The 27,556-nt window shown below is 37.8% G+C and overlaps 1 protein-coding gene across 2 annotated transcripts in view; it reads right to left on the reverse strand.

The window, feature by feature from the left end:
* Positions 1 to 23,739, reverse strand: part of pdzd8 (PDZ domain containing 8) — a 57,148-nt gene extending 33,409 nt beyond the window's left edge. For both annotated transcript variants that reach the window (XM_048191213.1, XM_048191211.1), the window contains exons 1-2: positions 22,720 to 23,739; positions 3,151 to 3,276 (exon numbers count right to left, since the gene is read on the reverse strand). In XM_048191213.1, coding sequence (XP_048047170.1) covers positions 3,151 to 3,276; positions 22,720 to 23,606 — 1,013 coding nt within the window. In that variant the 5' untranslated portion in view covers positions 23,607 to 23,739. The remainder of the gene's footprint in view (positions 1 to 3,150; positions 3,277 to 22,719) is intronic.
* Positions 23,740 to 27,556: the final 3,817 nt, after the last annotated feature.

Below are 27,556 nucleotides of genomic sequence, written 5' to 3' on the forward strand. Positions count from 1 at the left end.
ATTGTTGATCAAATAAATGTAGCCTCAATGAGAATAAGAGACTACTTTCAAAAACATTGCAAAACTTTTTTAACGGTAGTGTAAATTTATTACAAAACATAAAAATATAATACTTAAGAACAGATGTAAGATTATTAGAGCCTTGTGTACAGAAAATGTTCTATTGACCTTCAGTGTTTTCATTAAATATGTGACACTTTCTCCTTCAATCTATTAATTAAAATAAATAAATCTAAATTTATTTCATCACATTTGAAACTCTAAAACAGAGGTGCTAATCCTGCTCTTGGATGACCTTCTTCCTGTAGAGTTTAGCTCCAAACTCAACTAAATCCTCAACCAGCAAGATTTCTAGAAACTTCCAGGCAGGTGTGTTGGGAGTGGGGCAAGCTGCAGCTAAACTCTGCAGGATGTTGGCCATCCAGGACCAAGAGCAGGATTTGCCACTTCTGTTCGAAATGCTGACCAAATTAAAGTCCACCGCTGCCCTCTGGTGGTAGAAAGGCCCCAGCACAGCTGAGACATAAACTGACCAGCTATTTAACATCAAGTTTACCAAACTCTTAACTCTTAAACTTAATGCAACAAGAAAGATCCAGTGTGCAGTCTATAAACTTTGTGTGTCCATTCATCAGGGCTGAGCTGGGTTTGTAATTGTCAGAGGCTCTGCATTATTAATGGAAGCCCATTACAAACACTATTGTAGTCTGTTACTAATCTGACAAAAAAAAAAAAAAAAACAAAGACACACAATGGTAAGAAGAATGCAGCTTTTGTTACATTGTGTGTGTGTGTGTGTGTGTGTGTGTGTGTGTGTGTGTGTGTGTGTGTGTGTGTGTGTGTGTGTGTGTGTGTGTGTGTGTGTGTTCGTGTTCTCAAACAGCAGCTTGCAACTGGGCCATTTCAAATTTCATTGGCTTAGAATGTCATGGCTGTCTATTAGTTTTGTGTCCTAAAAGAATAAGTAAACAAAAAACAGCATTTTATACTACCCTGGCCTGAACAGACACCTATATTTTCAGATTCTTTATATAAAATGTCATTGTACTATTGCTACCAAGTTTTATATGTACCACCAATTTCACCAACTGTGTGTGAGTAAAAAGAACTAAAGAAAACAAAGGCAAGTGTATAAGCACACACCTACAGAATAGAGGCTAACCATGTCCATACCAGACGCAAGCGACGCGCAAAGGCAAATAGAACGCATTATAACCAGTGTAGACAGCTTCTACCCGTTACGGCACGATGCGACAGAAAAGGCATTAATATAGTCTCACATAGCCAGATCTACATAGTCTATAGTCTCAAATGTACTTTATAATCATAAGTGTAATTTTAATTACCTCACCTGTTGACACCATGCCGATGAATTGCAGAGTTTATGCAAACATATCCACATCACTATGAACATATGCTTTCTTAAATGCTGTTTCTCATCACTGTCATTTTAGTTGTGTTTATTTTGTTACTGAGGGGAAAGCGCACAGCACATTTATATATTCAACTAAATGTAGTTTGGATATTCGTTACCAGTATATCGCTGAAAAGGTATTTCCAACCCCTTTTTACTTCTAAGCAAAGAACAAAAGAAATTCGCTGCGAGTATATCAGAACCTTGAGTCACGTTCAGTCTCTTGTATGTTATGTGTGCACAAGTGCGAGCAATAAATTGCAGGCTGCAGTTCACTTGACGGCCACCGGTGTCACTAATAACAAGGGTTTCTGAATTCTACATATAGCTCCTTTTAATATTCAACTGATAGTTTCCTTATTTTTTCTTTATTTCCTTCATCTAATTCTCATTTAAAATTAATTTAAGTAAGCACCTCAATTTTTAAATATACTACTAATTTAATAACAGTTAAATCCACAGATCAGCAAAATCTCAAAATGAATATGTACTTTTCATACTGTACATTAAAGGTGCCATCGAACGTTTTTTTACAAGATGTAATATAAGTCTAAGATGTCTCCTGAATGTGTCTGTGAAGTTTCAGCTCAAAATGCCCCATAGATTTTTTTTAACTGCCTATTTTGGGGCATCATTAAATATGAGCCGATTTATGCTGTGCGGCCCCTTTAAATCTCGTGCTCGCCGCCCACAGAGCTCGCGCTTGCCTTAAACGGTGCCTAAACAAAGTTTACACAGCTAATATAACCCTCAAATGGATCTTTACAAAGTGTTCGTCATGCATGCGTTGGATTATGCGAGTATTGTATACTGTTATATTGTTTACATTCGATTCTGAATGAATTTGAGGCTGTGCTCCGTGGCTAACGGCTAATGCTACACTTTTGGAGAGATTTATAAAGAATGAAGATGTGTTTATGAATTATACAGACTGCAAGTGTTTAAAAATGAAATTAGCGACGGCTCTCATGTCTCCGCGAATACAGTAAGAAACGATGGTAACTTTAACCACATTTAACAGTACATTAGCAACATGCTAACGAAACATTTAGAAAGACAATTTACAAATATCACTAAAAATATCATGATATCATGGATCATGTCAGTTATTATATAAAATAAAATCTGCCATTTTTCGCTATTGTTCTTGCTTGCTTACCTAGTCTGATGATTTGGCTGTGCACATTCAGACGTTAATACTGGCTGCCCTTGTCTAATGCCTTTTATAATGTTGGAAACGTGGGCTGGCATATGCAAATATTGGGGGGCGTACACCCCGACTGTTACGTAACAGTCTGTGTTATGTTGAGATTCGCCTGTTCTTCTGAGGTCTTTTAAACAAATGAGATTTATATAAGAAGGAGGAAACAATGGAGTTTGAGACTCACTGTATGTCATTTCCATGTACTGAACTCTTGTTATTTAACTATGCCAAGATAAATTCAATTTTTCATTCGAGGGCACCTTTAAAATGTTGTGATGCCTAAATTCACATGTAGCATTTAAAACAACATTTTATTTTAAATATTATTTAGACAAAATATAAAGAATTTTAATATCGACCATAACATTAAAAAAAGAAATAAAAAATTATCTGCTTGCATTGGCCAGAATTTTAATAACAGCGCTTCTCTATTTTTTAGCTAGTAAAGTATGCTTCCCAACCCCCCCAAAAATAAAAATATTAAAAGGTAAATGTTGATTGTGTCAAACACAGCAACAGGAGTCTGCCCTACCTGCTACATTCAACAAGTGTGACACGTAGACGCCCCTCCACCAATAGTGTGTCTCGGATGGAGATGTCCAGGTCACATGATGACGCCAGTGGTGGCTGCACTTGGAAAGGAAAAAAGGGCTTGTACCTGTCAATCAAAAACAGACAAAATCATTAGACAACCAACAATAAGCCTTTGCATATATAATACTGCCCTTCCTTGTTTCACACATATTAATTTTATTATTGCACAACAGTAAGTCATGACTTGAACAGTGAGGTCAACAGGAAACGTTTGCCAAGTCAATGGTCATTTTGGGTCTTTGTAACCCATTCACCTTGCCCTTACAAGAAAAACAAGCATTTCAGCTCTGTTTGTTTTATCCTTCCATGCAAAACACTTCAGGGGCTCAGAGCAGAACTGTGTGTAAAGAGCAGAAGAGCAGGTTCAGTTAAATAAAGCTGCAAGGCCCTAATTTAGGCCCTCCAAATTATGAAAATCTTCCAACAGGTAGGCATTCAAGCAAAACTAAAGTGAAAACTATGACTCCATCAAGGTAAAATTAAACCTTATGCCTTTGCTCGAGGTCTTCCTCACAGCTACTACTCATTACCAGGGAATTAATGAATTAAGTACACCTCAGCATCCAATGTTTTTTTTAAAGCATTAAAGGCACAACCCCCATGTTTTTTGTTGTGAAAACTAGTAGTGTTATTCAAATGAACATTATCAGATGATAATCTGATTATTATCATATAAAATTAACAAAAACAGAGGATGACATTTTCTGAAGGTTAACCACATCAGAAAAAAAGTGCTGTATTCATGGAATCCCCTCATACCACCATTAACAAAATATTCTAAATAAATGACTGTGTGATTCAACTTATCCTGTAAACACTGTTGCTCCTAAATCACATCTGGGAAGTTACTTTTATCCCACACCCCCAAAAAAAAACTTTTATCCCTTTTTATCCCTTTAAAAGTAATAATAACTTTTATAAAAACTTTTATAAAACTTTATTACTTTTATCCCACACCCCCTGTTAAATTATCTGCTCACTCAAGCAGGGATTAAGATGTTTTTTATATAGTTTCCCACATATTAATTTAGACCAACAAGTATTGAACTGAATTTTTCAGCAATGGGAGTCTTCTTTCGTAAAGACTTCTCTTGATCTGGGTTTTGGCATGATCAAACATTCTTTATTTCTGCATAAAATGTTGCAAAAGTGTTTAAAACTTCCAGCATTGAAGTTTCACAATGAAAAGTTGATGAAAAAAGGTCCATCATGTGTTCAGTCATACTGGTAGTGAAACCGGATTGAATATAGGGAACTTTAAAAATGGGGTGATCCCTTAATGCAGTTTAGAAGCATTCCTCTGAGGAGAGCAGCTCTGTGCCATTTCAGGACTCTTCACTGCTAATAATAAACTGAGAGAAATTAGCATTCCTAAAACAGGAAATGCCTTTCTCTCTCCATAGACAATACACTCTGCTTTGCCCTTGTGAGGTACAAAATATTACAAATCCCTTCAGTCTGACAAATTGCTTAGTGGGCCTTTTTCTGAAAGTCCAGACAGACTGTTTTCTGCCTTATCATCATACAAATTGCAAACTAATGAAAGGCCTTTTTTTTAAAAAAACAAAAAAATCCTTATTATCCAGAATCCTTATCAAAATCATTAGGTGTTATGCATGACCAATAAAATCTTCATATTATTAATAGATATGTAATGACATTTTATTAAAGTTACCATGAAATCAAAATTGACAATTCTTGTTTTTTTATGGAATATTGCAGTGTTTATTCTAAATGATATATCCATGCACATTATCATTCTTTTTTTTTTATTTTTTTTTATTCATGTGCCCTCATAGCCTTTAATCAAAATAACTACCCTCACCCACATCTCTTGTCTTCTCTGATGATGTTTCAACTGGCATAAGGGTGGGACAAACAGTCACTCACAGCAATAGCAAACCACAACAATCCAAATGATCCAATCAATTCCCAAAGGACAAAATTAAGTCCAGCCCTACATTTTTTCTTGATTGAGAAGCCATTTCACTTATACATTACAAAATGGAAGAAAAGACTATCACTTTCATTTCATGTCATGTTGACTTCATTTATATTTCAAATAAACACAAACCGCTGATATCTACACATTTGAAGTTGTTGTTATGAAGAAGTTAAAGGGTTAGTTCACCCAAAAATGAAAATTATGTCATTATGACTCACCCTCGTTCCAAACCCGTAAGACCTCTGTTCATCTTCGGAACACAGTTTAAGATATTTTAGATTTAGTCCGAGAGCTTTCTGTCCCTCCATTGAAAATGTATGTACGGTAGACTGTCCATGTCCAGAAAGGTAATAAAAACATCATCAAAGTAGTCCATGTGACATCAGTGGGTTAGTTAGAAGTTTTTGAAGCATCAAAACTATATTTTGGTCCAAAAATAACAAAAACTACGACTTTATTCAGCATTGTATTCTCTTCCGGAATCCTTTCCATTGAAGTGATTCCATTGAATCCTTTCATCTGTCGGCGTTGGTAATGCACTTTTACGTCGCTTTTTTTCGGCGATTAGGACATCTGCGACATGCACACTTACGCACCATTTTAAAAAAATATAGCAATACCAAAATACAAACAATGTAGAATAGCTTGAATACAGCGTGCGTCTCCCTCAGACTGTAAACGAAGCTCAGGCGCACCGGATAACACGTCAGCAGCGTCTTACGTCAGCAGTGTCACTGCGGAGTCATGAACGTGGATTGACAACAGAACCAGAAGAGAAGACAATGCTGAATAAAGTCGTCGTTTTTGTTATTTTTGGACCAAAATGTATTTTCGATGCTTCAAAAACCCCTAACTAACCCACTGATGTCACATGGACTACTTTGTCCATGTCCAGAAAGGTAATAAAAACATCATCAGTCTACCATACTAACATTTTCAATGGAGGGACAGAAAGCTCTCGGACTAAATCTAAAATATCTTAAACTGTGTTCCGAAGATGAACAGAGGTCTTACGAGTTTGGAACGACATGAGGGTGAGTCATTAATGACATAATTTTCATTTTTGGGTAAACTAACCCTTTAAGTCCCTGAAAAAAGGTGAAAGTGAAATGAACCACTCCTCTAAACCACACAAATGGACAAAAGGCAATTTCATTAACTTCTCTAATGTAAATGCTGATAAGGCTTTCACAACCAAAATCCTGAAATTAAGACACAATTTAGTGAAGTCACATGAATATAATGCTTCGTGTAAAAAATTCACAATCAAAATCACCACCCGCCCTGCAAACAAAGCCTGTATACATGCATGCCTCAGCATTTAATAGATCTGATCAATAGTACCAGTGATATCTTTCATGCTAAAAAAAGCAGCATGGACAAAGGCAGCGTTTTTGTGTTTGCGTTGCTCAGTATCTTTAAATGTTGTCTCTTCACGCCGTACTTCTTATCTGTCTTCTCTCCCCTAGACATCTGCACAACAGGGAATACAGAAACATTAGCCTAAATAGAGTCCTGAATGTAGCTTGCCCCATTCCAGCTTGAGAAAGAATGTAAGTGAGGAAATGACAAAATTGAATAAACGCCTGCAAGACAATAAGAGAACGCTCTGGAAGGGGATTTAAAAGGCTACATTTTGAGAATGTTTCCCCAAGTCTTCATCTAAATCGTGGCCTGAGATGTATTAGTACCCAATGGATTTCCCTGTTGAACCACCTAAAACTACCCAGCAATTCTACAACAACTCTGTTGCCCTAAAGATTTACAGCCATAAACTTTAACCTAAAATTAGAAATGTAACCTTGGATAAAATAAAGTTTAAATTAAAGTACTAAAATGATTAAAAGTAAAATAAAAATATATTAGCGCTAAATAGAAATACAAAATCAGATAAGTACTAAAACTAAAACTGAAAATACAAAAATGAAAGCTTATTCAAAATATTTATAAATACTACAATAATATATGAATAATAGTAAAATAAAACTGCTGTAAACAGGGTCTAAAATGTTGTGTGACACAAACAGACAGTTTAGTGATTCTATTTTCGGTTGAAATACCTCATGATGCAAAATTCTAAGAACAACATCCTTGTATGGTAACACTCTCATAGCGCCCCTTGCTCCTTCTCCATTTCCCAGCTGCTTAATTGCAGGACATGACTTCAGTTTGTTTCAGAGCACACACAGGGCACAAAGCGCAGCCCTATCACTTACCACCAACACCATTACAGGAACATAGCCAGCCTGCAGCATTAAAAATACAACACTCACTCGCCTCACACACACACAGAAACAAGCATGCAATACCTCAAGTCTGGACCTTGCAGTCTAAGCCAAACGTAAGCAATTACATGCACACACATTCACTGGTGTACATCAACAACAGTAATTAACTGGTAAACAATATACAATTACTGCATGAGTTCAATTAGGTAAAGAATGAAAGGTTTACTTCACTTACCCTATACTGCTATACTAGCAGCCTTTCTATTTATTATGTCAATCTACTGTTCTAGTCAATGAGTAAAGCAGTCTCTGTATGGTTCCTGGTCTTGTTAGCTGAAGGAAATGCACAATGCAGAATGGGGAAAAGACTCACAAACAAACTACTATTTAATATATCAATTAATTCAACGCAAAATGAAAATTCTGTCATCATTTATTCTGAAATTTCATTTACACTTTCGCATATTCAGATTTTGTCCGTCACAATAAGTTATGAGACATTTAACAACCAATGTAGTTTTAGTTCTTCAAACTTGTATGGAAGCAGTTTGAACATTCTTTAAAATATACTCAGCCAAAAAATAAATGGATTTGGTTTTGAATTCAGACCAGCCATGTTACTATCTGTCCATCAAGGACTGCGTGACTTCACCAATTCCTGTGGTTCCGTAATTCGCTATGTATGTTGATGATAATGCAAGGGAGAGAGAGTTTATGACTTTAATGCACACTTCTTGCACTGCAGTGAAAACGGATGCTTCATCTTTTGTGTGATGTACAATAAACTTCATAAAACTCATCAGTAAAGTTTTGGCAATCATTCGGACGGGGTCCACTACAACAGGCTTGTACTAATATAGTGGATAAAAGCAAGATGACAACAATTTATAACCGTAATTAAACTAAACTATAACTGTTCTATCTCCATGAAGCATATATTCTCTGGCTCTGTAGGCATCATTGTCTGACTCCGGTTCGAACTGAACACCGTTACTGACAGTTTCTGACATTTGCTTAAGATTGTCCTGTTTGTTTGGTGCATGAGCTCTTGAAGCTCTGCCCTCTTCTTGAAAGTGGGCAGCTCATTTGCATTTAAAGGGACACACACAAAAACGGCGTGTTTTAATCATAGACTGTAAAAATATGGACGTAGTGTCCATGACATCACCCGTAGGTTTCTGAAGAGCATTTTTGAAACCTAAAATTGCCATCTTGGCAGCGCGTCACTGCACGTCACTCCCAGATAACAAAGAGGCGGACATGGGTGGTGCTGAGTTAACGTGACAAACGGCTAGTGGTGACAGCAGCGGCAATCCACCTGTCACTCAAGTGACCACACCCTTAATTATGCAGAACTTTAAGGCTTTCTATAATTTATAAAAAAATTCATCCCCCTCACAGTTGTCATGAAGGGCAAAATTAGCTATATAGACCAAAACCACAATTTGTACCAGGCGGTAACAAGCGGCAACCTCCCCCAGTTTCTCGTGAAGCCAATACGGGAGTGACTTAAACTGCGATTCATCGACTGGCCGCTAGGGACAGAAGAGAGCAGAATCTCATTGAGTCCCATGTTAAATTGGCCAAGTTTACAGCAGAAAAAAACATGTTTACAGTCTGGTTCAAATTGTGGTTTTGATCTGTATAGCTAACTTTGCCCTTCATGACAACTCTGAGGGGGGTGAATTTTTTTTTATAACTCAACCGTTTAAATTATACTAAGCCTTAAAGTTCTGCATAATTAAGGCATGGTCACTTGAGTGACAGGTAGCCTAGATTGCCGTTGCTGTCTGTGAGCCGTCATGTTACCTCAGCTAATTCCAGCCGCTGAATTTGGCATCTCAGCCATATTTTTGTGCTTTTTTCTGGATTATTTTATACAATTATAAAATATGGCTTGCTGCATTAATAGTCGAGACTGATGTGCTCACATGCGGAAGATAAACAGAACACACGTTGTTGGATCGGCATTGGCTAAAAGTTCCTGAGATTTACTACAATGACAATAGCAGGAGGATATATATAACTCCGACAGCACTGCTTGGATATTATAACTAAAACTGCTGCATTATTTTGAAAAATTATACTTTGGACACGGCTAATTTGTTTGTTAGATACAATCACACACAGTTTTACAACATAAACGCTGCTCAGATTGCATTATTTCTTGAAGAACGATGATGGAGAGCAGATAATTCAGAAGAAATGTGATGCAAACAATGGATAATATATCAATATTTCATGGATTTAACGCTTTAACGAGGCGAGTGAGTGTTGTATTTTTAATCGTGGAAAAAAAAGTACTGTTTTTTTTGTTTTGCAATGGACATTTTACCCAAGTGCCACAGATTGGATTCATCTCGCGATCTCTATTTCATTATAAAGGTATGAAGTTTCGTTTGATTTTTCATGTTATTTGCACATCCCACACATTAATTAATGGTGTTGGAGCATCTATATCTTATAAAAGAAAAAATAAAAGAAAAATACCGTAGATTGACAGTAAAGCTTTAGTACTTTCTAATGATATTGTTATCTTCATTAAAGGGGTACTTCACCCCTGGAAAGATGAATGTGTATTTAAAATTAGTCATTTATGTAGTAGAAATGTGAAATTAGTTTTGAATTTGGAGCTTTCTAGACTGAGAAAAGGCAGAAAATGTATTTTTGACTAATGTGGATGAAAGACAACAACTCCCAGAATGCACTTGTTTTGCTGCCCCTGCGAGGCCACGCCCAAAGCACGCCTATCGGTTACAGGCGGAATTACCAGGAAAATTCAAACAACTAGGCTTGCTTTGTTACATATTAATTCTATAAATCGTGAGTTAGTTCATACATTTACAGCGAAATGGTGCTAAATTGCTTTGTACCTGGATGTACACCCAAAACCAGGAAAGGACAAGTAAGTTTCCATCATTTTCCGATTAAGTTAAAGATTTGGAGCGATGTAAACAGTGGCTGCGGGCCATCAAACACCCGAAGTTTGGAGATGACACCGTTATAGAAAACCTAAAAAAACGCAGAATATGTAGTCTCCATTTCAAGCACGAGGACTACGTACATTCTGAAGGACACCGCGATCGATATTCACTTTCCCAGAGGACGAACAGCCTGGGCATCTGGTACTAAGCGTATTCGCCTAGAGGTAAGACTCGCTGATACTAGACTGATAACACAGTAGCCTATATGTAGTGTTGTAGGTAGCACATAGGTAGCAGTAAAACTGCAAACTTAGCAAAGTAACGTTAGATAGACAATTACATATAAGTTGCATATAAGTTGACCGTTATCAAAGTAAAGCCACTGTTCTGTAAAATTGAGTTAGTCTAGTTATCTATTTATGCTAACGTTACCACAAAAGCCTGTTGCTGTATTGGTTGAGATGACTGCAGAGACCGATAAATTTGCGAGATGAACCACTGATGTAGTGCAGACTATAACAAAATATGTTAAGCTTAAAAATATAATTGACACCCACTTTTGATAAAATCTTTGATCTATGTCCGTGAGTAACCTCAAAAGCGCATATGTATGGGCGTGGTGAAAAAATGCGGAACTACCTGCTTTTACTGGCTGTAGTTTTATGCCTCTGGCCAAAAAAGCCTCCGATGACGCAAAATGACGATTTTTGCGTCATCGGAGGCTTTTTTACAGAATAAAAATGCATAAATCTCTCATCTCGGGCTGATATGAAGGGGGAAAGCACAGTAATTCGAAAATACTAGTTGTATTCTACTAATACAAAGCTTAATGCTAAATCCTGAAGTAACCCTTTAATATTTTAGATAGTAAGATAGATAACTCCTGCTAACATGGTCACGTCGTGCTAGGCGGGCGTGGTTTCAGCAACCAGTCGCATGGGCTCTCACCACGTCCCGCCTCTTTGCCCATTTTCAGTTATCCGGGAGTGACGTGCGGTGACGCGCAGCTAAGATGGCAGCAGCCTCATTTTAGCTTCAAAACTGCTGTTCAGAACTCTATGGGTGACGTCACAGACACTACAGTCTGTGGGCGGTAAACATGTTTTTTTCTGCTGTAAAGTTGGGCATTTTAACATGGGGCTCAATGATATTCTGCTCTCTTTTGGAGCCCTTCCCTAGTGGCCAGTCGGTGAAGTTTATGGTACTTACGTATTGGCTTCAAGAGAAACGGGGGGAGGTTGCCACTTGGTTTGAAAATGCTATAAAAATGATCTGTGGGGTATTTTGAGCTAAAACTTCGCATACACACTCTGAGGACATCAAAGACTTATTTTACATCTTGTAATATAGGCATAAAGGTGCCCTTTAAACAATGTTTTTCATGCTTTTTCAATGAACCATAAAAAATTATTGCACATGCACCTATGGAACAGTCCATAAGACACTAACAGTTTACAAGTGGTAGACAATTAAAGTCAGAGTTCCAATAACTTATGACACTACAAAGAGACCTTTCTACTGACTGATGAGGACTACAGAAGTGGCCAGAGCAATAAACTGCAAAATCCGTAATGTAAGACACTTAAGACAATGCTACAGGGAGACAGGAAGGACAGCTGATCATTCTTGCAGTGCCAAACCACATGTAACCACATGTTCCCTCAGACATGTTCGAGAATGTTCAAGTGCCTTGGTGGAAGAGTGGAGTAACATCTCACAGCAAGAAGTTTAGGGGCTAAAAAGCCCCTTAAATGTCTGTGAAATTTATTCAGTTCAAGTCTGAATATTTACACATAAAATGAAATTTGCTGGAAAGAATAAGTTGAAAGTAAGAGGATGTTTCTTTTTTTGCTGAGTGTATCCTTTTAGGTTCCTCAAGAAAAGAAAAACATACAGGTCTAGAACAACACGAGGTTGACTAAATGGAGTCATTTTCTCACCGTCTTGCAATAGGAACAGCAGTGGGGAAACGGTTATCAAAGTCTCATCTTTACAATAGCATCCTGTGTACTTTTCACTACAGCTTACAAAAGATATACTAAATGACTAAACTAAAATGAAGAACACTTAACCTGTATGGCAAAATGCTTTGCTGTTTAAAGTACTTTCAAGGGCTTACTTGAAGTAATCACCTCTGAGGGAAAAAAGCCAGCAAACAACTATTGACTGTGAAGGCCTTCTCCTGCTTAGTACCATCAATCTTCCTCAGCACTCCTGAGGTGTTAAGTGTAAGCAGTTTAAAAAAACACTCATTTTAAGGCAATCAACAGATTTCTGATTTCAGCTATATCTGCAAAATCTTTCAGAAACCACAGGAAATTCATTGGTTTGGCAATGAGACACGCACAACAAACTACAACGAACTACAAACACGCACATGTGGAAACAGGCACACGCAAATACTAACACTCACGCCTCAAACTATTCAGTTAATATAGGCATAAATCATTTAACATAATTCACATAATGCATAAACAGAATTAATTTTCCATTCATTTTTGGATAGACGATTAATGTTTTAGCAAATCAGGTTTCACAGACCACATACATATTTTAATCAGCATCTAACAGTCATCAGTGGAATTAAACCCATGTATAAGAGTTATATGGTGAGAGATGTGTGTAATAAAAGTTTATGTAAGCCACACAAACACACCTGCTGTGTCTTCCACTGAGAATGTGCTGCTGACCGGATTAAAACCCACTCATATCACAAGCACCTCTCTAAATACTTCATATTCACCACGACCAGGTCACAGAGGACAGACCAAATCAGCTTTGCTTTTATATGCAGCAGGAAGAAATGTATGACTTTGCCAATCCCGTGAGAGAGAGCGCCAGGAGCTTATCGTGTGTTCTGCGAACTGACTGCAAAAACTCACACTGCACATGTAAACACGCAAGCACTGCAGAGGAAAAGTACGATGAGTATTTCATTTATTATAATGTTATCAAGAGTGGGTAATTGAAAACCATTACAAACTTTGTCATAAAATCTCATTTACATTAGGAATGCACAATATCATAATAACTTTTGACCAGTATAAATGTTATTACTTTCAAACACTTACTTAGAGTTACTTTTTTTAAAAACATCAATAATGTATTGACACTATCAAATAATAATCTTTAGTAAATCTCAAAATGAATATTTATTTTCATACTTTAAATTATAATGCTGTGATGCCTAAATTCACTTTCAGCATTTTAAATGAATTTTACTTTAGGTTTTTATTTTTTTATTTTTTAGGTAGACAAAATAGTATATTGCTTTAATATTGGCCATTTATTGATTATTAGTCATAAATATGAAAATAATGATCAGGTTATCTGCATCAGCCATTTTAATATCGTGCAACCCTAATCTAGAACAGATCATTTTCCTGTCAGTAAAGAGGACAAAACAGCAGCTGCTTGCATTAATATGACGAAACTGTGCTTAGTAATGTTTGTGCTTTCCCAGGGGTTTGTGATGTAATCAAATAAAAGAGATTACAAAAATGATCATTTGCTGTAGCCTCTGATGTTCTATTCATTAAGAGAGCGAGAGAGGAAGATAAAGATAAGGGATTTCATTCCAGCTGAACTTTGGCCTAACTGTATTTGCCAATGTACACTGAAGCTCTTTGCCTGCAAGTTTACATTTTGAGATATGAGGTCTAATCATTCAGTAGCTATGTTTTCATCCACCTATTTTTATGCACATCTTTATGCTATTTTTATTTTCGCATAAAAAATAAATAAATAAATAAAATAAAAAACGCTGGATGGAAAGGTCAACAATCAAGATGCACAAAAACTAGAAATGCGCATAAAACCGTATGCGCTCATCAGAGTCGGATACATTTTTATGCAATGCGAAAACATGCATAAAATACGATGGAATCACTTTTACCGAATAAATTAAAAAAAGACGTGACTTTGCGATGGGACGGCATAACTGGACCAACCAGCGGACCGATCTCGTTGCACAGCATCCAAAATGCTGTTTTGGTCATTCTGTGAGTCTGTTATAAAGTGGTTTGGCATAATTCCCTCCCAGAAGCACCTCACACGATTATGTTCTCAAACACCAGGCATCTGAATGCAAGATAACATGACAGCGTTTATTGTGTTTCATCTGTATGCTCTAAGGTAATTTATTATATACAAAAATTATTATATACAGTGGCTTCTACTGTAGCAACTTTCATTCATCTTAGTGATATTTAGCACCGGTTTATCAGGAAGTGACGATTTCTTTCTCTTTGACTCACTGGATGGAAAAACTGTTTTATTTGCAAATGTTTTACGCAATATTTCAATCTCACGGCAATTCCTACATATTTTACGAGGTAGCAAATTAGTACAAATTCGTAAGACCTCACTTATATGAATTTGTACGTATTTTGCTAAATCGTATATTTTACGAGTTGCCAAATTTGTATCAATTCGCACAAATGACCTACCCTTAACCCCGCCCCTAAACCTACCTGTCACTGGGGACAAATCATAAGAATTTGTAGGAGTGAGGTCGTACGAATTAGCCACCTTGTAAAATATGTACGAATTGGTCGTGAGATAGTGTTGGATATTCCAAATTTGCGCACTAGTTAAATTCACAATTTTGGATGGTCCATTACCCTTCAAACTGCGCAAATTGAAATTGCCAATTGAAAATACACCAAACGAAAACATCAATTTCGCAAAAACTCCCACATATCACAAAAAGTTTCTACGCTCGCATGGGGTGGTTTTTCAGGCAATTCGAAAAAGGAATATTTCGCAAAACTGCAAATGGTTTTTTCGCATTTACAGGTCACCTGGTGTACGTAAAAGTCGATCATTCTTTAAAATTTGTTTGGACAGAAGATGAGACAGAGTTCTTTATTAAACTCATAAAAGACAAAAAAATTACAGAAATACTGGATTCTAAACAACAAAGAAATGCCACAATTTATCAAGACCTCAAAGCAGATAGGAGGAAAAAACACCCAGAAACACTTCATACATGGCTGCTCCCAAGTATAAGGGGTTTTTCTTGCCAGTAATGCTTGGATAACATACCCATGTCTCCTTCGATTTCAAATAATGGCTAGTTCAGAGGCTGCGATATACTTTAACCTACTAACATCCATTGCCATGATTTTTGGAATGACTTAACGTAAAAATTACGTTTTAGTCGCATAACATCAGTTAATGGAAACGGCGTCATTTCGCAATAGTCATTTAGAAAATATTGCACAATTTTTGCGCAAATCTGTAATTGAAACCCAGCTACTGCTAGTGGTCAGAAGAAACATGGATAAAATGATCAGAGGTGCATTATGTTGTCACAGTGCCATCTGGCTTGGGACAGTTTACTGTTATTTGAAATGTATTACTGAGGTTTACTCTGAGTGTACAGAGAGAGAAAAAAAGAGATGCATAACGTGAGAGGGGGATGTAAAATAACGTGTGTGTACAAACGGAAGCACAACAGATGTTTTCTGAAGAGCACTTATATAAGTGGACTTCAGAGACATGGAGAGTGGGAAAGAAGAGAGAATGTGATATAAGTATCCATTGCGGTCAAGTCGATCACTGCTGATAATCTGAGATGCCCGCAATGCGCATTGCAAACAGTCACAGATGACGAATGTAGAACTGAGTCACTGAGAGAATGTCACACTTCGGTTGTAAAATAAATAAGAGATAGGATATAATCGCAGCAAAGAGAACAGAACAGAACTTAAATACACAGGGGTAAATGAGGGAACTAAATGAGCAACAGGTGAACTTAACTAGACTAACTGGCACACATGAGGAAATGAGGGCTATGCCTAGCCTAGGTCAGCATACACATGCAGGAACAGAAACGAAACAGAACCAAACCAAAACACAATGAAACCAAGTAAAACTGTGACAGATCACAAGATCACAAAAATGTCCTTCATGTGATGGCTATAGAAAGAAAAGGCACAATTAACTCAGAAAATCTATGTATCAGCCATATTATGAAAAGCACATTGATAAAAAGCCTTTATTTAAATTCTATACTATTTTGTACATTAACACTAAAAAATGAAATTAGTCATTTAAAATGCCAGTGAATTTAGTCATCACAACATTATAATTACATTACATTATGAACAATGGATATTTATTTTGAGATTTGCAAATTATTTGTTTTTAAAGTTTAAATGTCACCTATTATGCCCATTTTTTCAAGATGTAATTTAAGTTTCAGGTGTCCCCAGAATGTGTTTGTGAAGTTTCAGCTCAAAATAAATGTATTCATTTTTTTAACTGCCTATTTTGGGGCATCATTAACTATGAGCCGATTTAGGCTGCAGCCCCTTTAAATGCTCACGCTCCCCGCCCACAGAGCTCGCGCTTGCCTTTAACAGCATAAACAAAGTTCACACAGCTAATATAACCCTCAAATGGATCTTTACAAAGTGTTCGTCATGCAGCATGTCTAATCGCGTAAGTATAGTATTTATTTGGATGTTTACATTTGATTCTGAATGAGTTTGAGGCTATGCTCCGTGGCTAAAGCTAACATTACACACTATTGGAGAGATTTATAAAGAATGAAGTTGTGTTTATGCATTATACAGACTGCAAGTGTTTAAAAATGAAAATAACAACGGCTCTTGTCTCCGTGAATACAGTAAGAAACGATGGTAACTTTAACCACATTTAACAGTACATTAGCAACATGCTAACGAAACATTTAGAAAGACAATTTACAAATATCACAAAAAAACCCCCGCTGTTTTCGCGCATGTGCCTTTAAATGCAAATGAGCTGCTGTGCCCCGCCCTCTCTCTACGATCACAGTTCCTGCCTTAATCGGATTCTCTGCCAAATACAAACAAGACCTCTGCTTGGTTTTGATTATCATCTATATCGCAAATTCCATCGGATAGCATAGTTTTTCTGTCATCATTAAAGTTTATTATTTCCGCGTGTTTTAAAGCTATATCAGTTTAAACTTCTAATGGATCGTTTTCTGAGCGCACTTATCTGAAGCGCACGCACACAGACAGCTGGCTGTCAGTCAAGTCTCGTGAGTAACTTCTCTTTCACATTTTTTGTTTTGTTCAAACTGTCAAATACACACAAGGTTCTGTCAAAACCACACAGAGTTCACAAACACAGTCAGTTATGTCTGTGAACATAAACAGCAGGCAACGTTACAGAACTCATATGTGTATATTAGATCTGTGGCGCATTCCCTTCAAAAATAAAATGAATCCACTGCGTTCAGCGCCTCAGATGTCAGTAAATGAAGACTGTTATGTTCACTCTTACATCCAACAACAAAACATCTTAATTACTTAACGTACCAGACATTGTTGTCGCTACAGCTGCTCGTGCGCGGAGAAAACGGCGGACAGCGTACAGCTCGCTGAGGGCAGAAACTATGGTAATACAGGACTGTCAGTCAGTCGCCGTGGGCGGGGCATGAGTAATGTGATGTCACATTACTCAGAGAATCAAAATAAAAATAAAAAAAAGGAGTGAGTAGATTTTTATCATTGTAGGGTGGTTGTGTTCACACACTGCCAACACACATTTTAGGGCTGGGCGATGTATCGAATGCTTTTGTCTCGCGCATTTCTTCAGTAAAGCCGGTTCCCTGATTACCGCTAAACCGCCATCACCAGCCGTAGATCACTGATAAGCCACGCAATATCGCGTTCAATATCGATATGTATCGCCGTCGATATGGAACGCGATATTGCGTGGCTTATCAGTGATCCACGGCTCTGTCTATTAAATGCCGCTCCATTTTAAAGCAGGTGATGGCGATTTAGCGGTAATCAGGGAACCGGCTTTACTGAAGAAATGCGCGTGACAAAAGCATTCGATACATCGCCCAGCCCTAACACATTTACATCCAAACACCTTGTAAAAGTGGGTTTAGCATAATAGGTGACCTTTAACTTCAACTGAGTGTTAGAAGGTAACCCAAAGGTAAAAATAGGGGAAATTAGACCGCAAAATTAAAATCAACAGCAAAAACTGTACTGATATATTGTGTACCCCTAACTATTTTAGCTATCAGGAAAGGCAAAGAAATGGAAATAAATGCAATACTTTTTAATCTGAATGTGCTCCACAGGAAGAAGCTGCAAGTTGACAGTTTCAGACGAGTGCAGCTGACAGTTTCTCTGGGAAAGGGCATTCAAAAAGCAAAACTCTATCAGTGTCACACGGATGGATGCATGGATTAAACGGCATGTCTTTTTCTAATGAGAATGTGTTTCTCTAGTGCCTCAGAGGAACCGAACCATTAAATCAGCACAGTCAGGAAAATTTGTCCCGAGCCTCGCTCAAGGGCACGCAGCTGATAGGGGTCTATCAGTAACTCTTTTGTACAGATTACCCCCAATTGGCCCAAACATACCAAGATAGAGTCAGTCACTCCATCTTTGAGGAGAGAAGATGTCATTAAACACCTATCAATAACAGCTGCACACGCAAACACACCAGACATGACATCAACTGAGGTAACCGGAGACCAGTCCGCGTCAATTCTTAGAGATTGACACATTCTTATGGACACACACAATGTGCACCATATATCAGACATCTGAGAACATCGTTCATAATAAATTTGTAAAAATGAAAATAGTGATGATGGGGAAGGAGAAACCTTAACAATTACAACATTCTAAGAAACAGTAATTCCTTCACACACAGACTTGAAGAACAAGTAAATGCACAAACAACAAACGCATATTTCTGACCCTCAAGTTTTGGCCATCTGTGACATGGAGCCCATCCAGGATGCACCAGAGATGACGTCATACGGTTTTGGGTTTTATAAATACCCCCACAGGTACAGGGTATAGGACTCCTGTGCACTAAATAGCTAATTATAATCCTTTCTATACAATAGGTAGTTTGTGACTTTATTATAGACTATATTACTTCAAGTATTATTCAGCTTTTAATAGAAAGCCAATTCAATTCTTTACACACACTGCATCTGACACATCTCTCAATTTACAGACCTTTCATGGCACTGCTACAGATAAAGATGGCAATTTCACTTTAAACAGAGTTTAGACCTCCTGTCGCCCTGCCTTTGAGAACAGTTAAGATCTACATTCAGACAAAGGAGCTGGATCAGCATAATCAGGCCATCCTCTCCACAATAACTGAGGAAATTGGAGCATTTCCCTGCATGAAAATGCCCTTTACATTTACTCACTGAATCAGTGCAAAAATTAGCATTTTTGAAAAATGTATAATGAGGTCCAAAAGACTGAGATCACTAGTGATCACTAAGATTACTTTTGATTCATCAAGAAATCCTGAAAAAAAACAAAAACAAAAAACACTATAAATCAGCACAGCTGTTTTCAACATTGATAATAATGTTGAACAAGAACTGTTTCTTGAGCACCAAACCAGCATATTATAATTATTTATGAATGATCATGTGATACTGAAGACTGGAGTAATGGCTGCTGAATATATATATTAATACAGAAAACAGTTATTTTTACCTATAATATTTCACAATAATATTTAAATAATAAATGCAACCCTGTCATTTTCTTTGTGGTGAGAGTTCATTAACGATTTTTCAAGAAATCACGGAGCGATAAGCAAGAAGGAGAAAAAAGAAGAAGAAAAAGAGCACACTTCACCTTTCCTCAAGGAGACAGTTAGTGAAACAGCACCTGAGGCTTCCCATTTCCAGAACACGCATATTTAATCACTCCGTCATTTATGGTTGGTCATACAGACATAATTCGAAACTGTAAAGGGTCTGTTTTAATTTGTGTACACTCTAGACTCACAATAAAAACAAAACAGGATGTCGATTTCTGCCGTCCTTGTTTCCTTTCCGTGACGTTAGTGGAGCACGTCACAAAAATGAATCGATACTCATCGTATATGTCAAAACACTTGTTTTGGGTTGGTGCATAGATCGTCTCTTCTTCTTCTGCGCTTTTTCCTGTTGTGGCTGTTAACAAACAGCATTGCATTACCGTGTGCCCCCTTCCGGATTGGAGTATGGATTGCCTGTGACTGACTATATTCGTCATCTGACTGTATGCATGACAAATGACGACTACATGTACCGTTACACCCCTACATATTAACTATTTATCATTACAATTTTCACCAAAAGAATCCCCCTAATCAATACATCGAACACCTCCTGGTGATGTATCAAACAGCAAATCTATTGATTCTTCATCCCATATTTATTGCCCTAGTACATTAAAAGCATTTTAACCATGCATACATAAATCAAAGTCTGCAGCAGTTTGGTCCACACACACACACATACACACACACGTCCTGTTCTGAACACCTCCTCCATCTGTGACACTTCCATCCCACACAGAGATGACTGAAACGGATTGTGGCCTGCCCGCTTGTTTTGTTTTGTCCCACTCACACACTTGTTCAAAGAGAATATTGTCAGATTCTCAACGTCACCTCCCACGTGACAAATTAAACAGTAAGAACTTTTCATCTCAGCCCTAAAGCAAAAACCATTCCACTCTGAGGCAGTAAAACATGACTAGTGCATGACTTCTGTGCTGTATCTCACACAAAGAGGAAAAATATCTGCCATCTCAATCACCAAAAGAAGTGATTCCAAATTTTGGGAAGACGCCAATACTGAGAAAATGAGTGTGTCATTTAATGTCTCACAGCACTGAGAAGCTCTTTCCCTTTGGGTAATGTAAAGCGTTAAGCTTCAGTAAGTTTTCTGCCGGTTGTGATGACTAAAACTCTTTCATTCTGCAGGACGCGTCCTTATGGTGAATGGCAGAGGGCATAGCATTAACGCTGAATCCAAAGGAAAGAAAGAGAAATGTTTTGAAAAGAAGTCTCTGATGAAGACTAACCCAGGTAACAAAAATATGTTCGGAGAAAGTTTTGCCAACATTCCCAACTTCCTATCAAGTCATTTATGAATATTCTCTGAAAACGTTCAAAATGTCAATTTTTTAACATTTTAAAAACTTATTTTTGGTTATCCTGACGTTAAGGGAACATTCCATTTTATTATTTCACACACGTTACTTTTGGGACTGTTATGAAACAAGTATTAACATTTAAAAAACATTAGACGAACGTGCAACTAAAATGTTTCAGAAAAAAAAAACTTTACACAAATGATGTATGAATAACATTTTTGTGCTAACATTTTGAGAACATTATTAAAAGACCAGATAACTCTAAATTAACGTTCTATTAACATGTTTGTTCATAACTTTGAGAACCTTGCCAGAACATTAGCTAAAGTCCTGAGACTGTTCTCTGTTCTCTGACACTCTAATCAATAGTTAAGTATTATGTTTAACAGAGAGCACAGTGATTTAATTCACTACTCACACAACCCAGCTGTGTGAGGTCAAAGTTCAAATGCAACATCCGAACTGATGAAGATTACGGAGTAAATTCATCTAGCCGTTTTTGCCTTTCACGGACACCACAATTAACTTAATGGATAAAATCGCAGCGTGGTGCTCAGGGTTATGTTTGACTTTGTGATTTGCACATTATGTTCATATTGACTGTACACAGACACAGTGTGTCAACATAAAGACAAGCAGTTTGACTGATGAGCCAAAAAAACATCGTCAGACCACTTTGTGCACCTGATGACTTACAAAAGACAATCTTAAACCTAAAGAACCTACAACAGCTAAGAAAAAGTCAAGCCACACACACTTGCTGAAGATGTCTTAATGTTTATTGGCAACCAAACGTTTTAGGTGTGCCAAGTAATGCTGAGTAATAGATAGCAGTGAGGTGTAGGTGGATGAATTCAGCAAGCAATCAATCCACAGCTTGGTTGAAGGCTTTAGTCACAGACCTTGTATTTTTCTCAGTTAAAAACAGGAAGTAACTCAATCTGTAAGTTGTTTCACTTTTTTAACAGTCAGGAATATGACCACAGTAAAGGGAATTGTGACCAAAGGAGGAAGGCAGCCTCAATTTCCAGTTTCACCCGGGGAAAATGAACATACACACCCTAAGCACACTTGCTGTTCTCATCACATGACCTTAACAATAACCTCAGAACTCTATTATTGCAGTGCCACAGTACTTATGTCTGTTCACTTTTCACAACCCATGAACAAACACTACCAGTTTCACAACCTCTTTGTGTAGAGTCAAAGAAACGCTAAATCCACAAAACTACAAATATACAGATCATTTCATGTATCTGTATACACACACACATATATATTATATACATTATATACACACACACACATATATATACACATATATATGCTATATAAAGCAATATCTGACTAAACACTGTCAAAAAGCTACACTCATTCATCTTCAAGACAACCAACCGTGATTATTCAGCCATAGCTGATGGACCTGATACCCCAGATGAGCATCGCTGAAAAAAAGCAAGGGACAGACAGCAGTATAACACTAGACATTACCTTATTTTGTAGTTTGGTAAAGTGTGCTTCTTCTTGATAACCCTCTTGAGCTGGTTGACTATGATGGAGGTGAGCTGGGGCAGAGGACGGCCCTCAAACTGAGACTTCACCTCGAAGTCTATGAGCGGGTCCTCCAGGAACGAGAAGGACCAGTGCGTGAAAGGCGTGCGGGTGAACTGCAGCTTCAGGCGGCCTGCCACCCGGGTCATCTTCACAAACAGATAAGCCGATTTCCCGAATACCAAATCGACATCAATGGCCAGATGAAAGCCGCCGTTATATTCTAGGTCAACCTCGAAATTGAGCTCCTCTGGCATGTTGTCTTCATTGAGAACCACGGGTTTCATGAGTCTGGCAGTTTTGAAAACGGGCACCGAGTTTCCCAGGGAGAAATCCCGCAGGCTGAGCCCCTCCAGCAGACGCCCGGCGGTCTTGGTCTGGAGGAGCTCCTCAAACTCAACCTTGATCTTTTTTGTGATCCAGTGCCTGACGACCGGGGTGTCTCGGAGCTCGCGGAATAAGAACAGAAATATGGCATTGAGGAAATCGCATGTCTCTGCTTTGGAGGTGTGCTGAGAGTCGCTCAGGGAAGGCGCTGGCGAAGACGGCTGCTGTTTGGGGCTGCTGCCGGGGACGGTGGTCTCTTGCTGCTTGGGAGAAGCGGCCTCCGGTTGTTTGGAGGCAGACGATGTGATATCTGGTTGCTGCTGCGTTGACTCGCCTTGTTGGTTGCTAAAGTAATCCTTCAGTGCGGGATCAGGAACTGCTTTGACATATTGAACTGTCCTAGCGACAGGCTCAGGGCTCCTCCGGTACAACAGTAAGAGCTGCAGAAGGAGCGTGACGATGGCCCCCGAGAAGGCAGAAATTAATATCAGGTATATCATTTTCGGATCCCCCGCTGCGGCGTGCGGGTTAAACTGTACTCATGTTCCGCTGTCAGCCCGATTAAACAAAAGCGAGTTCCACCTGGCCGCTCACAAAGCTGCCATATCATCTGCTCCTTTCCTGGGCTTCGGAAACTGCCGCTGATTGGCGGAACGTATCATCGCGTCAACGCGCTGGAAGTACTGCGTCATGACGACATCTGCCGGGCTGTGATCACGACAAAAATAATGCATAAAAATCGACACCAGAAGCATGTACTCTTAACCTTTTAAGCTAAATATTAAATAGTAGTGTGTTTTTCTTATCTAGACAATTAAACAAATGTTCATTCATTTTTACATTATATAGACTATTTGATGTTTTGGACTGACGAATATCATAAAGAGGGAACTAAAAGTAGGTTTACAGCTGGATGGAAGTGATGATATGGCCATGAGATATGAAAAGGGAAAAAATACATAATTATTAATATTACTGAGGAAGTTCCATGCACTTTAATTCAAATGACCTGGCTCCAAACCATTTTTTTAATAAATGCATGTAAATCTTCTGTAATGCTTTGTATATGCAAATGCTATTAATTGTGAAAATCCGTGAAATTGCATCATTTTCTAATATAGTTAATGTTTGTTAGCATTTATTGTTTCCTCTGAACTCTGGAACCTTTTTTATTTTTACATTTATTACTGTTTACATACAGCTCTGGAAAAAATTAAGAGACCACTGCAAATTTTTCTTAAATCAGCATCTCTACAAGTATGGAAGCCATTCCATTCCAATGTCTGTTGAATTCCAACACAGGCACACCTCATTCTACTGAATGAGGTGCTGATTAGGTGATCACCTGAACCAAATCTTATTTAATAAGGAAAGGTATATAAAAAAAAACCAGTTCTGTACTCATCACTATCCTCTTGCAGTGGGACCAGCTGGATGGCAAAAACAGTGCTAGTAGTACCTCAAAAGTAATTGGAATCAAAAAATAACTATTGACCATGCCAAAAACGTTGAAAAGGAAAGTTTTGAGTGAGGAAAAGAAGGGTTCAATTCTGGCTTTACTGGCAGAGGGATACAGTGAGCGTCGGGTTGCTTCCATCCTTAAAATTTCATAGACGGCGGTTCATAAGAACAAGGTCAAGCAGCAGACATTGGGGACAACAAAGCTACAGACCGTCAGAGGGCGAAAACGACTCTCCACTGACCGGAATGACCACCAACTCATTTGAATGTCACTCAACAACCGTAGGATGACATCAAGTGACCTACAAAAAGAATGGCAAAAGGCAGCTGGGGTGAAGTGCACGGCGAGGACGGTTCAAAACAGGCTCCTAGCAATGCTAGAAAAAAGCCCTTCATCAATGAGAAGCAAAGAAGAGCCAGGCTGAGGTTTGCAAGAGACCATAAGGATTGGACTGTAGAGGACTGTAGTAAGGTCATCTTCTCTGATGAGTCCAATTTTCAGCTTTGTCCAACACCTGGTCGTCTAATGGTTAGACGGAGGCCTGGAGAGGCCTACAAGCCACAGTGTCTCGCACCCACTGTGAAATTTGGTGGAGGATCGGTGATGATCTGGGGGTGCTTCAGCAAGGCTGGAATCGGGCAGATTTGTCTTTGTGAAGGACACATGAATCAAACCATGTACAAGGTTGTCCTGGAAGAAAACTTGCTTCCTCCTGCTCTGACAATGTTCCCCAACTCTGAGGACTGGTTTTTCCAGCAGGACAATGCTCCATGCCACACAGCCAGGTCAATCAAGGTGTGGATGGAGGACCACCAGATCAAGACTCTGTCATGGCCAGCCCAATCTCCAGACCTGAACCCCATTGAAAACCTCTGGAATGTGATCAAGAGGATGATGGATGGTCACAAGCCAGCAAACAAATCCGAGCTGCATGAATTTTTGCACCAGGAGTGGCATAAAGTCACCCAACATCAATGTGAAAGACTGGTGGAGAGCATGCCAAGACGCATGAAAGCTGTGATTCAAAATCAGGGTTATTCCACCAAATATTGATTTCTGAACTCTTCCTAAGTTAAAACATTAGTATTGTGGTGTTTAAAAATGAATATGAACTTATTTTCTTTCCATTATTCGAGGTCTGACAACACTGCATCTTTTTTGTTATTTTGACCAGTTGTTGCTTTCGGCAAATAAATGCTCTAAATTACAATATTTTTATTTGGAATTTGGGAAAAATGTTGTCAGTAGTTTATAGAATAAAACAAAAATGTTAATTTTACCCAAACACATACCTATAAATAGTAAAACCAGAGAAACTGATCATTTTGCAGTGGTCTCTTAATTTTTTTCCAGAGCTGTAACTAGTTAGAACATTACTTGTGTATTATTATTGAACAATTAACATTGTATTGCTTATGTTAATAAGATATATTAATAAAAATAACTATTATATGACTAATTATTGTAATAAGGCCACTCCTTTTAAATAAATGGGCTGCAAGAGTCTTAATACATGGGACTTGCACTGTGAAATTTTCTTAGTGGTTTATTATCACTGCATAATGCTTTTAAAATTAATTTGACAAATATTTTTTGATAAATATTTTTTTTAAACGGGAGGGGGTATTAACATCAAGTGACATGGCATCTGACGCAATGGCACATCCGGTGGCACTTCCGGTCTTCATTGGCATGTGTCAGAATCAGAATCAGAAATCAGAATCAGAAAGAGCTTTATTGCCAGGTATGTTGTTTACACATACTAGGAATTTGTTTTAGTGACAGAAGCTCCACAGTGAAACAGAGTAACAGCGACAAGACAAGACACATAATTAAAAGAATAAAATAATAATATACAAATTTACAAGATAGACAAAGTGCAAAAAAAGCAAAAGACAATATATATTATAGACAACTGTATGTACAATTATGTGTGCAAATTGAGATATAAATAAGTGTTTTAAGTAAATAAAGTGTAATAGTGTTGTGTGTTCTGTGTTTGTCAAGTGTTCATGAGATGGATAGTGTATAGTGGCAGTGATGGGAATAATACTTTTTTACTTTTTTACGTAACGAGTAGCAAGTAATCAAACGAATTACTTTTTCTCCCGTTACAATGCTGTTACCATTACAAAAAAATGCCGCGTACTATAATTGAGTATAATTGAGTATATAATTGAGTATATAATTGAGTATATAATTGAGTATAATACTATAATTGAGCTCACTGAAGCGGTTTTCATCCGAGTAGGCTCTCTCAGCCGTAGGACCTGCAAAGTTTTTTTCTCTGGTGTGTGTTGGGTTTAGTCATACAGAGATACAATTTTAAACTTTTATAACTATAAACTGACAATAATGTACGATGCTCTGTGTCTGTGTCAGCATGCGAGCGGAGCGCAAGCTCAAACCAGAATAACCTTTGTGACATGCTGGATCGAAAATATGTGAAATAAGTTTTTTTTTTTTTCAAGTCGACTATAGTTGTTCATTTAAGCCATAAGTTGACTAATCACATTTATATTAATTTAATTTCTTAAATACTGGAGAGAATAAATCATAATAAACCATAATAAATGGCTATAGCACTCAAGCGCGCATAAAGCTTACCATAAAGAACCGGCAAGAGTAATGATTATGAATGTGACCAAAACAGCAAGGAGACATTTTAATTGTTTATTAATAAAGTAATGCTTTGTAAATCAGTGTCGGCTGCAAAGATGAAGTTGACATTGACTCTCATCATCTGCTCATAGTGGACGTGCTAGAGAGAGAATGCACTTCATTTGGATTACATAATCAGAGTAGCCTATTTCTTTTCGTTTTTAATTATTTCGTTTTCGTTAAAGTAGATATTTCAAGCTTTCTATAGATATTTTTCTCATGTCTGTGAGGCAAGCAGCCGTTGAGTCTCGGTTAATTTAGCCTGTAAGACGCGCTCCAGTTCACGAGCCAGTAATCGCGCCGGCGCCTCCATGTCAGGATTAAATT

This window comes from Megalobrama amblycephala, linkage group LG5 (genome assembly GCF_018812025.1).
Source record: "Megalobrama amblycephala isolate DHTTF-2021 linkage group LG5, ASM1881202v1, whole genome shotgun sequence".
Taxonomy (NCBI): Eukaryota; Metazoa; Chordata; class Actinopteri; order Cypriniformes; family Xenocyprididae; genus Megalobrama; species Megalobrama amblycephala.